The sequence below is a fragment of the Euleptes europaea genome, chromosome 9, assembly GCF_029931775.1.
Source record: "Euleptes europaea isolate rEulEur1 chromosome 9, rEulEur1.hap1, whole genome shotgun sequence".
Taxonomy (NCBI): Eukaryota; Metazoa; Chordata; class Lepidosauria; order Squamata; family Sphaerodactylidae; genus Euleptes; species Euleptes europaea.
In genome coordinates, this window is record NC_079320.1 from 84,357,979 (window position 1) to 84,371,600 (window position 13,622).

General features: G+C 41.1%; 1 protein-coding gene across 1 annotated transcript in view; it reads right to left on the reverse strand.

The window, feature by feature from the left end:
* CC2D2A (coiled-coil and C2 domain containing 2A) overlaps positions 1-13,622 on the reverse strand; it is a 124,905-nt gene that overhangs the window by 68,324 nt on the left and 42,959 nt on the right. Inside the window, exons 16-17 of the mRNA XM_056855114.1 lie at positions 11,281-11,437; positions 7,659-7,806 (exon numbers count right to left, since the gene is read on the reverse strand). Coding sequence (XP_056711092.1) covers positions 7,659-7,806; positions 11,281-11,437 — 305 coding nt within the window. The remainder of the gene's footprint in view (positions 1-7,658; positions 7,807-11,280; positions 11,438-13,622) is intronic.

Consider the following 13,622-nt stretch of genomic DNA (forward strand, 5'->3'; position numbering starts at 1 on the left):
TCATTATCTTAAACTCTACTTTTTAACATTAGTATCTTAATTACTTCAACAAATTTGAATTAGTTCAAATCATATCCCTTAATGTTTCTCAAATTAAGTTCATTTACACAGCATATTGTCCCTGACTCCCATTCTTCCACAAATTCAGCATTTTCTTTTTGATTTATTATTGCGGTAAGTTTTGCTATTTCAGCAAGTTCTATCATTTTATCTATCCAAACGGTCTTATCTGGTATTTCAGATGTTTTCCATTTCATTGCATAGACCAGTCTTGCAGCAATAGTGGCATGTATAAAAAATGATCTCTGAGTTACTACAGAATCTGGTATTATACTTAACAACATCATTTCAGGTGTTTTAGGGATATTTTGTTGTACTATCAACCTTAGTTCATTGTAAATCATATCCCAGAAATTTTTTGCCTTTTCACAAAGCCACCAAACATGATGAAAAGAACCGACTTCTTCTTGACATTTCCAACATTTTGGTGACATTGCTCCATACATTTTGGCTAGTTTCTTTGGTGTCAGATACCATCTATACATCATTTTATAAATGTTCTCTCTCAATGATTGTGAAAGTATATATTTCATATCTTTTGACCAGTCTTTCCCATTTATTCAAGGGGATATCATGACCTAATGTCTGTGCCCAGGTTATAATCGTTGGTTTAATTTGATCTTGCTCCGTATATAGTAACAATAACATCTTATACATTTTTGAAATGAAGTGTTCGTTGTTTTCCAGTAACATTCGTTGAAAAGTTGATTTATTTTTAATAAAGCCAGTCTTCATATCTTGTAAATATACTGATTGTATCTGATGATAATGGAACCAAGTCATGTATTCCTTCAATTCTTCATATTCCTTTAGGGCACATTTGTTATCTTCCCATACCAAAAGATCTTGATAAGTGAGAAATTGGGATGGTCTCAGTGGTCTCAAAGTTAACATCTCTTGTGCAGATATCCATAGAGGTGTTCTAGGTTCTAAATGATGTTTGTATTTTAACCAAATTTTTATTATTGAGGATTTCACTATATGATGTTGAAAAGTCTTATGATTTTTAAGTTTATCATACCATAAGTAACCATGCCACCCAGATCTATTATCAAAACCTTCCAAATCCAACAGCCGATTATTCTTTAGTTGTATCCAGTCTTTTAGCCATACTAAAGCTGATGCTTCTGCATATATTTTAAAGTTTGGAAGAGCAAATCCTCCTCTTTCTTTGGCGTCAATTAAGTATTTATTGGCAATTCTGGGTTTTTTCCCTTGCCATATAAAATTCAACAAATCCCTCCTCCACCCATCAAAATACTTTGATTGCTCCACTATTGGCAAATTCTGAAATAGAAATAGTAACCTTGGTAAAATATTCATTTGTGTTACTGAGATACGACCCAGAAGTGAGATATTTTTATTAGACCATGATATATCTTTTTTAACGAGTTCCCATAGTTTCACATAGTTGTTCACCATTAAGTCTTTGTTTTTATTTGTAATCCAAACACCTAGGTATTTTACTTTGTTAGTTTTCTCCCATCCAGTAATGTCCACAAAATCTTTTTGTTCTTCTTTTGAAAGATTTTTAAGTAAAGTCTGAGTCTTATCTTGGTTTATCCTAAATCCCGAGACTTCTCCATATTGTTTCAATAAATCTAATAAATAGTTGATAGATTGGTTCGGATCATTCAAAATAAGTAGTAAGTCATCTGCAAAAGCTCTCATTTTAAATTCTTGTTTATTCACTTTCAGACCGTGGATTGCATCTATCTCCCGTATCTTACAGCAGTTTCCAGAGTCAAAATAAAAAGCAAAGGTGAAAGCGGACAACCTTGTCTAGTTCCTTTTTGTATTTCACAATTTTCTGACATTCATTCATTTACTAAGATTTTAGCTTTTTGAGTATTATATATGGCGTCTATCCCTGTCCAGAATCTTACACCAAAATTCATTTTTTCTAAAACTTTTTTCATATATCCCCAAGAAACCATATCAAAAGCTTTCTCCGCATCCAAAAAAATAAAAGCTGCTTTGTGCTGATTATTCTGCTCATAGTATTCCATTGCATCCAATAAAATCCTCATGTTATCTTTTATCTGTCGTCCAGGAACAAAGCCCGCTTGGTCTTCATGGATCAAAGTTGTAACGCTTTAAACGGTTAGATAAAATAGAAGCATATATTTTGTAATCCACCTTTAAGAGAGATACTGGTCTATAATTCGTTACTCTTTCCGCATCTTTTCCAGATTTATGAATCAACAATATATAAGCATGTGACCATGTCTCAGGAGAAAGCCCTGTATCTAAAATGGTGTTGCATACCTGCAGAAATGGGTCCTTTAAGTCGTCCTTAAATAGTCTGTAAAACAAAGCAGTAATTCCATCTGGGCCTGGTGTTTTATCTGTCTTCTGTTTAGCTATTGCATCTTCTCTTTCTATTGTTGCAATTGGAGCATCCATAATTCTATGCTGTTCAGTGGACAGTTTGCTAACCTGTACACTGCTCAAGTATTTGTCCATTTTCTTTTCCGAAATAAAATCCTTTTGGTATAATCTGGTGTAATATAGTTCAAATTCTTTCATTATATCTGTTGTAGTGTAAACCGGTCCTTTTGTATTCTGTATTTTATTGATTATCTTCTTCTGCATGGAATCTCTTAATTGACTCGCTAGAAATTTACCCAGTCGGTTTGCATGTTCAAAATATCTGTTTTGCATATTTCATATTTTTATTCATTTCCTCCATAACCACCAAATTTAGTTGATGTTTGGCAACCTTAATCTTTAATGCAATATGCTTCCTCTGATCTTCTGCAGTTTCCAAAATAAGTTGTTGTTGTTCTAAATTTTGTAATTCCCAGAGTATATAATTTGTATGTTGTAGTTGATTTTTCTTCCATGCAGTATTCTTCTGAATCATAAATCCTCTTAATACAGCTTTAAAAGCATCCCAAATTATATTCAAACTAGTTTCACCATTCATATTGATCTCAAAAAAGTCCTTAACAAGAGTGTGTATTTCTTTTCTCATTTTATCATCTCTCAAAAGTCTATCATTTAACCTCCATCTGAATGCTTGTCTATTATTCCATTCAAAAGAGACTGGGTTATGATCTGAAAAGGTCCTAGGTATTACTTGTACCTTACCCAGTTGAGTAAATATGGATTTACTCACCCATATCATGTCTATTCGGGAGTGTGAATTGTGTCTTGCAGAATAGAAAGTAAATTCTTTCGATGAAGTATTCATTGTTCTCCATATGTCTTGTATTTTAAACTCCTCAATAAGTTGAAAAAAAGTTTTAGGAAGGCAGCCTTCCCTTTCTTCCTTGGCTATTGATTTCTTGTCTATTGCACCATCTATAACTCCATTAAAGTTCCCCATTAACAATATTTGTTCTTCCGTATGTTGTAATAATACATCATGAAGGTGCTTATAAAATTGTGCTTTCCCCTCGTTAGGTGCATAGATCCCTACCACCAATGTTTTTTGTCCAAATATTTTCGCTCTTATCATAAGTATTCTGCCCTCTTCATCTTTATATACTAGTTCAGGAGCAAATGAGGCCTGAGCATAGATAACTAGTCCTTTAGTTTCTGTTTTGGCTGATGAAATAAAGGATTGTCCCAAAGATTTCCTTTCCAAATATTTTTTGTCTTTCTTAGCAATATGAGTTTCCTGCAAACATATCAGTGAATACTTTTGTTTTTGTAGAAATTTAAGAATCCGTCCTCTCTTCACTTTTTCATTCAAACCATTTACATTCCACGAAATAGCTTTGGCCATGTTGTCAGAGTTTTAACTTAATAATTTTATAATCCACCGGTTGCTCCTTTTATCGTATCGTCATCTTCTTCTTGGCTTGAGTCTTGCTTCTGTTCCGGTGTGAGACCTGTAAGTTCCTTCCTGTATTTTCTCAGAAACTTCCCAGCATCTTCTTTTGTGGTAATTGTATACTTCACTTCTTTATAGGTAAATGCCAATCCTTGTGGTAATATCCACCTGTATTTTATTCCACTTTTTTTTAGAGCTGTTGTAAAGTCTTTAAAGATGCTCCTTTTTGACATCAGGTGTCTTGGTATATCCTTTACAAGTATCAATATATTACCTTCCAAAACTATTGGATCTTGATAAAGTTGTTGCATTATTATGTCTTTCATCCTGATGTCATAGGATATCATAACATCTGTTGCTTTTGCTCTTTTCATGTTGGGAGGTAGAGGCATCCTGTAAATTCTATTGATTGCATGATCCAATTCTTTTTCATCTATGTGAAACAACTCAGCTAAGGTTTTCACCAGTGATTCTCTAGTGTTACCACAATCTTCAGGTAACTTTCGCAGTCGTAGGTTGGTTTCTCTGACTTTCAAATCCATCATAGCAAGTTGGTCTTTCGTGGTTTCCTTGTGTGTTTGCAGCTGTTCCAGTTGTTTTTCATGGTTGTCCACTTTTTTCTTCACTTCTCTATGTTCTTCAGTTATCTTCTTAACAGAAACATCCATTGTCTTCGTATCAGTTTGCAGTGAGGCAACCTGAGTTTTAATTTTCTTCATTTCTTTTGTTACAGTATCCAGTTTTTCAGCTACCGTCTCAGTTAATTGGCTCATTTGCTTTTCTTGCTTCTCCTTTGCTTTTTCCTGCTGTTTAGACATTTGTTTCATTCGTTTAGTAAAAATGTCAGTTTGTTTGGCTAAAAGGTCTTGCATTTTCTTATCTTGCTTCTCCGTCATAGTGTCAGAAGGTTTTGGTAGTGCAGGGCTATGAAATGATCCAGAACGTTGCCATGGAACAGACATATAAGCTGGCAAAAATCCCAGTTTTTCGGCAGGTCTCCAGTCTTTTAATCCTTGAGAGCCGTGGTTCTAATACATCCTCCCAATCATTTCGCTATTTTTAACTTAAATTTTGGCCTCCAGATTAAGTTAAAATCAAGTTTTAAAAAATCAGAATACCATAGAGACTAAGGACGCTCTAGGTCGGCTTCTTGGACAGGAAGCAGGAAATGCCGCGGGCCTTCTGTCGTCTCCTCTCTATGATAGGTAGGATGAATTTACCAGTTGCACAGGGGGACGCACTTCCGGTCCTACGACATTGCTTTGCAGCCAGTCTTCTCTGTCCTCGCCAAATAGGTCTCTTTATCTTGCAACGCAGTCAAATAGCAGTAGCACGGAGGCCATTACTGTGGGAGGGACATCTTCAACTTCCTCCTTCTCTCTCAAGGATTCAAGCTTTTCTATTGGAGTATGGTACGTTAATTCACAATTCCATTTGTTTAGTCTATACGCAGATAGATTTGATAAGCTTCCTGCCGTTTTATTTCAAAGTTTTTACTAAGTCCAGTATAATTATTTTTTAGATCAGGAGGTTAGGAGTCTATACATATGTTTGTTACTTAAAGTTCATTTAATTATTTTCCCGCAAAGACAAAGAGATTCTTGGCACTCACTCGGATTTCGGAGGGTGAGGCTTTCGTTTCTTGAAATAGTTGCTTAGATGGTATTGGGTAGGGGAGATCAAAGCCTAAATCCAAAGAGACGTCTGCGGCGGTTTAATCTCCTCAGCCAGGCGGGACAGCATCTGAACCTCCGGGGGTCTTAAAAAAGCACTCTCGGAGAGCTCAGGAGTCAACACCGCTCTTCTTCGGCAGCAGGAGCATTCCTGTCACCTGTTCCACTGTTTAGGAATCGGGGGGGGGGAGCAATTTAATGCTCCAATTTTAGACGTTTCTTGGTCCTCCCTGAGAGCTCTCAGGGAGGCACAGTGCTTCGGTCAGCGACCCTACCAGAAGTTCTGAGACTGAGCATTCTTGATAAAAATCAGCACAGGTGAAGCTTCCTCTCCACAATGCTGATTACCCAAAACTGGCCTCCACGCTGATAAAACTGTGATAAGGAACCTCTCAGCCTGGCAGCATGTTACATTTTTCACACGTAATGCAACCATGTAGCCAGGCTCTCACCATGAAGGGGGCCATAAGCAAACACTCTGGGAAGCAGGAAACAGAGAAACACAGAGCTGGAAGGAACCTCAAGGGTCATCTAGTCCAACCCTCTGCACAATGCAGGAAATTCACAATTACCTTCTTCCCGCCCACTCTCCCAGTGGCCCCTGCTCTATGCCCAGAGGAAGGCAAAAAACCTCCAGGATCCCTGCCAATCTGGCCTGGAGGAAAATTGCTTCCTGATCCCAAAGTAGCGATCGGCATTACCATGGGCATGTAAGAAAGGGTCATGAGAACCAAGAACTGACTCATCCCTTCCTGCCCTCCCTCTCATGATCTGCCTAAGTCCACAGAATCAGCATTGCTGTCAGATGGCCATCTAGCCTTCTTCTTAAAAACCCCCAAACAAAGAGAGAAACCACCATCTCCTGAGGAAGGCTGTTCCACTGAAGAACCGCTCTAATTGTCAGCTAATCTTTAGCTGAAAAGCTCCTTTCTCTGTCCGATACATGCCGCTGCTCTCCTTTAGTGGCTAATTTTCAAGTTGTGATGAACTCAGAAGCTTGCAAGTGGTTTTGTGTCATATTAACTGATCCTAATAAAAGGTGTCCCATGGCTTTTGTGTTGAGGCTTTGCTTTGGAAAAGCACAGCTATCTGCAACCTCTGTCTATTTTGGAGATGCATGAATTTAGCCGCTAAAGAGAGAGATTGTTCAGTGGGAGGAAAATTATCTGGGAAAAGGCTGTTTATGTGTTGTTGTCATTTTCATAGAACACCACAAGGTGATATTACCCAATTTGGCTTTTGCTGATTCTTTAACCTACTGATACATCTAAAAAATAGCTTCCAGTTCTGTTTATGTAATGACTGCCCCATTTATTCTACTTGCCTTTTAACAGACCTGCATGTTCCATTTGGCCTCCGACAGACATTTGATTAATGACTGGTTTTTATATTTTCAACTGGAGGTTGCTATTCTCCTTCCAAACTGGAAGGTCAAAGGTCAGCCTGACAGCAACTCTGTATGGTATCCCTTTATCCAATCAAACTTGCCTTGCATTTTACACAGGATGCAGAAAAGAGACATTTGTTTATTTCATTTGCAGCCTGCCTTTCTTGCTGAGAATCAAGGCAGATTACAAAATATAAACTCTGGACCTGAAGCATCTCTTCCCACCACTCCCTTTTTAAAACATCCATCCTAAGGAAGAATTTGGAGAACTCCAAAGCGTACACATTGTTTTGTGTTATTTTGATCAGGCTTAATACAAAGTGTTACACAGCTTTTGTTCTTGTTATTTTCCCTAAGTAGAGAAGGAGTAAACACTGACAACAGTGTTTTGCTTTCTTATTACTCCAGCAAGCCCAGATTAAAATGTCTGCTTACTGGTAAATTTTTATCCCAACCATTCTTTAGGGGGCTCAAGGCAGCATATGTGATCCTCTCCCTTCCATTTAATCACCACAACCACCCTGCAAGGCATAAAGAGAGGGAGGGAGAGACTGGCCCCATTGAGCTTCATGGCTTCCAGGTTCGTCTCCTAGTTGGCTCACCAGCAGAGCAGGGATTTGAACCTGGGTTTCCCAGGTTGTTCTCTGGCACTCCTAGTCAAGTCACTACACCACACCGGCTATTACTATTTCAATGTTTCACCTAAGCACCAAAATAGGCTAAAAGGTTTCTCAAAAAACTTGTTGATGTTCATTACCTGAAGAACCCAGCATTTTTCTGTGATACTGGAGGAATTAAGGGCACTCCGTTTTCTCCAACTGCCCAGGAAACACTACAAGATACTTTGCCGGATGTCATTAAGGTCACTTTATTGCTGCCATCAGCTTCAAATGAAAATGGTACACCTGCAAAAAGAGACAGAACACGTATAAAATGAAGCATTGGTTTTATAATGGGGCAGAACTGCGGTAGACACATGCAAACGCTGGGATACTGTGGATTGGATCCCACAGATTTCTTTTGGTGATGGAACAGAGGGCGATTTTCACCTCTGTGACCTGTCTGGCCTCGGACGGTACAACCCGTTGCTCCTCTAACACCTGTAAGGGGCGGCCTAGGGGAGCTTCCTCGGCCTCAGACCAGTCGGAGGGCGAGTCTGAGTTGGACTCTTCCTCCGATGAAGCCAGGGTCTCGCCGCTGCCAGCCGCCAGCACGGAGTCTCCCGACTATCCTCATCGGCCTCGGCTCCCCCACCTTAAGTGAAGGTTGGGCCCTCCACGCCCCCTGTAGGCCCCGCCCTCCCCAGAACTTCCGGGCTTCCGGGCCTCACCCGGAAGCCGCCCATCTAGGGCCCCTCCTCCCCCGAACTCCGCCGGCCCGCTCTCCAGCTGGGCGGCGGCGAGTTCGCCACGTCCCCTTCCGGCCCGCACTCTTCCCCCGGCTCTTAATGTGGCCGCGGCTTTGTGTTGGGGTCCGTTTGGAGCCGTGGGACCGCGGGCCTCCCGGCCGTCAGGTCGCACGCCTCCCACGGCCCCCCCCGCCCGTGGTTAGGCGAGTCACGGGGCCCATTGGGGTCGGCTTCTCCCTCCTGGCGACGGTCCCCGCCCGTGACGACAGCACCTGCAGGGGAGAGAAGCTTGCCGGGTAAGGCTGTGGACACCGACCCCCTCCCAGGTTTGTCCGGGGTCTCTCCCGGGTTCAGTGGACGTCCGGGGTGGGGGAGGACGGACCAGTCCTGACGGACCCGTCTAGGGGCCGCCTCAGGACAACCTCACCATTTCATTACAGACTCAGGCACCCAACCTGCATACATTGGCAAGTCAAACCCTTAGAAACCTAGCAAAATGAAATTTTGGTTTCCTAACTGATAACCAAAGCACAGTGCAAAGTGAAGGCTCTTTCTAAATATCTATCCTTTTTTATAAAAATCAACAATAGGGCGAGAATCTTTGGAAAGTAAGTGAAAAAAACATTTTCTATATTTTAATCCAGCAAAGAATCAAAATCATTGATTGGGGGAGGGGGGACAGACTACCATTGTCCAGATTGTAGCACTAATCCTTATTTAAAATTCCAATAAAGCATGTATTCGGCTGCTCAGATCAGCTAAGGGGCCAGTTCTGGATGCAGACATGGGCAAGGCCCATCCCCATTCAGCCATGATCTCTGATAGGTGACACTATGTCACCATTTTTCAGCCTAACCTGCCTCACAGGGCTGTCGTGGGAAAAACCATATATAGAATCCAGGGCTTCTCAGGAGAGAAGCAATTCTAAGAACAATTAATGTTTTTGTTATCATGTCATCTTATACATTCTTTCCCCATCTTTCAAGAAATTCACTGATGATATACATGCTGCCCCCTTATTTTTATAACAACTTCGTTAGGTTAACATGAGAGAGGCCCAAGGTCATCCAGTTAATACTATGGGCTAGTGGCAATCTGGGCACATGTCTCCCCTCTTAATTCTATCCACTGCCATCTGGACCAACCTAAACCCATATTAGTAGGTTCTAAATGATTGGAACCATCCCCTTCCCTTGTCTATTGCGTATTTCCCCCGTGACAGACAGGTTAGGGCAGCCTAAGCAGCCCCTTCCTAAGAGCAGCCAATGGGAACTGACAGAATGTCGGTGAGAGGGACAGTTGAAAACAGCAGTTAGAGAGTTGAGTGAGTCTGGCTGAGTGAAGCTGTGGAGAAGAGCAGCTTCAAGCTGACTGGAAAAGGTCAACTTCAAACAAAGGATTCCAAAGGCTCCAACAGAGGAACAGTTCAAAAGTTTAATTGAAAAGAAACTTTTCCAGCTAGCATTTCTAAACACTCATTTCAATACAAGTGGGGGAAAGATCTAGGTTATGAAATTCCTGAAGAAAGTGGAAATATATCCTTACCTATGGTTTAACTTTATCTGTCTTGGATTTAGAGAAAATTTGATAAAAATCTGGTAACAATGGCACCTGGCACCACTTAAATTAGCTGAAATCTATAGGAATATGCAGGATAAATGCTAGTTTTGTAAATTACCAAATGCGGATTATCTGCATATGTGGTGGGCATGTTGGAGAGCACAAACCTATCAGTTCTCTTTAGAGATTATCTTTAAAAAAAGGCTTTGATGTAGATTTCCATTTTTCTGCCAAGGTCATACTACTAAGGTATACGGCCGTTTTTCCAAAAGATAAACGGAACTTAATTGTACATCTGTTAACAGATGCTAGATTGGTATTTGCACGATACTGGAAATCAGACTCAAGTCCTACAGTTGATGAGTGGATTCTGAAACATAAGGAAACCTTTCTCCTAATCAAATCGATAAATTTAAATAAAGGATACGATGTGTCACAACTGCAAAGAATTCAGGAAGCATTTCTTGTAAAAATATAATGCTTATGGTTACGTATAAATAGTAGCGTAATAAACTTTTTTACTGCAAAAAATTTTTTTTAATGAAAAGAAACTTTGTAACCTTTACCAGATTTTCTTTAGTGATGTTCAAATCATAAATAAAAGTTAATTCCTTGTTTGTTTAACCCTGTGGGCTGGATATTTACTGGTCTCAGAGAAAGAAGCACATGAATACACAAGCTAAGATCTTGACCTATATAAAAATATCTGGATATGACTAAACGGTGGCAGCATGTGAATGAAGCAGAGGGTTGAGTTGCCAACCCCGTCAGCTCCGTCCAGGGTCTGAGTGAGGGGTGGTTACTGAAGAGGACTGGGTTACCCTGTCTGGCGTTGTCTCTGTGAATGAGAGAAAGGACCTGGGTTGTAAAATGATCATGGATCTCAATATATTTTAAAATAGGTGATAGGTAGTGGACTGTGACTGCCTGAACTCCCTGTAATCTTGAACCCATGGAACAGAGGTTGTGGAGGGTGTTAGGGACTCTGTGTGGGTGAAAAAGTTACCACACTTCCCTTTTCTTTCTTTTTTAAAATAAATGCTAATTGGGCTGTTGTACAAAGTAGAAAAGAAGTTTGACGATGAATTATTTGGACACTCTGAAAGGAGCTTATGTTTGCAGGAAACTCGGGGGTTGATTTTGGAAAGGGGTTTTATCAAGAGATTGTTACTCCGCAATTCTTTTTCCATTACATTTTTTTTGTATTTAATGCATTCTCTGAGGCTGCAAATCTGAAGTGGAAACCCAGCACACAACAGAGGCATTTCCTAATCCTTTCCCCTTGTACCATTCTTCCACTGAAAGTTCTACCCACAAAACTGATTTTGTCCTCGCTGAAAGTCCTTCCACCCACACCATCTTCCAATTCAAACTGCAGTCCTGGCAGCTCCACTAGTATACAAAGAATCCTGAAAAGGATCAATCAATGTAGTTCCACTTTACAAATTAAGAAACAGAACACAGTCCATACCACTCCCCACGCCTTCGTGGTCCAACATCACACGCTGGTCACTGCTGAATTCTATTTCTTCTACAGGAGCTCCCCCGGTCAGAACTGTTGTCTCAGGAATCGGTACGAACACTTCAGCCAACAAGTTCACACTACCATGACCAACTGTTTCATATATCTGTAGTAAGAAGTAAAAACATTATTTTCATTTCCAGACTGTGAAGGGTGTTAAAGACCTCAGAGTGAACTTACATAACATTTCTTGCTTATTTCGCTCAGGACAGCAAGGAAAGCACTGTGTTTCTGGAGTGAACTAGACTGACTTATCTTTCACTGAAAGGAGAAGGCCCGTAATGGCCGACTAAAATAGCCACTTAGCAGGAAACCCTTCAACAGCTATGCCAAGAGTTATGGGCAGGGTCCACGCTTTACCTATAAACTGTAAAATCGGTAGGAGGAAGAGGGATATTCCTTCCTCAGTTTAGAACCCAACCACTGCAGATTTAGTTTGTGGGCTCCAAACATAAAAGCAGATGACAGTATCGCCTTGCTGGGGCTGCTCTTAAAAGGAAATCAGTAACAAGCAATTTGAACTTTTTTCAACCAGTGCCAAAAAAAGCACACATATGAGGATGTAAAAAACCGTGTTAGTAAGGTGGAATCCAGCCCTCCAGAACACCTAATCCTTAACCCATGTTAAGAGCCCTAAAGGTACACAGATAGGTGTGGTGTGAGAACCAGCATGGTGTAGTGGTTAAGAGTGGTGGACTCTAATCTGGAGAACCGGGTTTGATTTCCTGTTCCTCCACATGAGTGGCAGACTGTAATCTGGAGAACCAAGTTTGTTTCCCCAGCCCTCTACATGAAGCCTGATGGGTGACCTTGGGCCAGTCACAGTTCTCTCCAAACTCTCTCAGCCCCACCTACCTCACAAGGTAGCGTGGTGTAATGGTTAAGAGCAGTGGTTTGGAACAGTGGAGCAGTGGACTCTGATCTGGAGAACCAGGTTTGATTCCCCACTCCTCCACATGAGCAGCGGACACTAATCTGGTGAACCAGGTTGGTTTCCCCACTCCTACACATGAAGTCAGCTGGGTGAACTTGGGCTAGTCACAGTTATATTAAGAGCTCTCTCAGCCCCACCTATCTCACTGGGTGTTTGTTGTGGGAGGGGAAGATAAGGTTTGATTCTCCCTTAAGTGGTAGAGAAAGTCGGCATATAAAAACCAACTCTTCTTCTTCTTCCGATGTGCAGAGAGGAAAGGAAGGTGATTCTAAGCTACTTTGAGCCTCCTTGTGTGTGTGTAAAGTGCCGTCAAGTCAAAGCCGACTTATGGTGACCCCTTTTGGGGTTTTCATGGCAAGAGACTAACAGAGGTGGTTTGCCAGTGCCTTCCTCTGCACAGCAACCCTGGTATTCCTTGGTGGTCTCCCATCCAAATAATAACCAGGGCTGACCCTGCTTAGCTTCTGAGATCTGACGAGATCAGGCTAGCCTGGGCCATCCAGGTCAGGGCTTTGAGACTCCTTACAGTAGAGAAAAGCAGGGTATAAAAACCAACTCTTCATCTTCTTCTAATATTATCCTCCATGTCTGGACAGTATCACTTCAGACTGCAAGCGGAGGTTTCATATTCTGAATCCTCCTACATCCAATAATATTCCCTCCACAAAGAAAAAGGGAGGATGGTTCAAGTGTAGCCTTCCATGCAAGGACAGATCCTTTTGCATGGAAAAGCCATCCATCCTGTCCCACCTGAAGTTTAAAGTGTTGCAGTCCAGGTACAGTTTCACTTTCTATGAGAGAACTAGAGCACTGCCTATGGATGGACCAGGGGCCTGTCCCATAAAGGACTTAAGAGATAATTGGTCCAGCTCTGAATGAATCAAGGCCCTGAATTATGTAAGGGAAAGTGAATTATATGTACAAGGTTTTGAGAGAGGGAAGACAGAGGAAGGCATGCACGTGTGTGCATAGAAGAGTCCTCGGTTATCCTGCTTCTTCTTACAAAGAAGGGTGTCCTGGATCCTTGACCTATTACTCTACAATTTGTCAGTTGTATCCTGTATCATCGCTTTACCCCAAATCTGATCAGCAAATGGCAGCATCTGCAAGCAAAGTTTGACAGAAGTGGAGGCTATTGCACCTTATGAGAGCATTACATGACAACACCTCTTGAAAGGTAAAGTGCAGCAGACAAGGACATCTATCCAGAACTGTGCATACCAAAAAAGGGGTCAAGCAAGGCTGCATTTTGGCCCCCTCGTTATTCAGCTGTTACATAAATGGGCTAGTTAAAAAGCTGAGCGACTTAGATTTACATCCACAAAAAATAGCTTACCGACATATCTCAGTTCTTTTG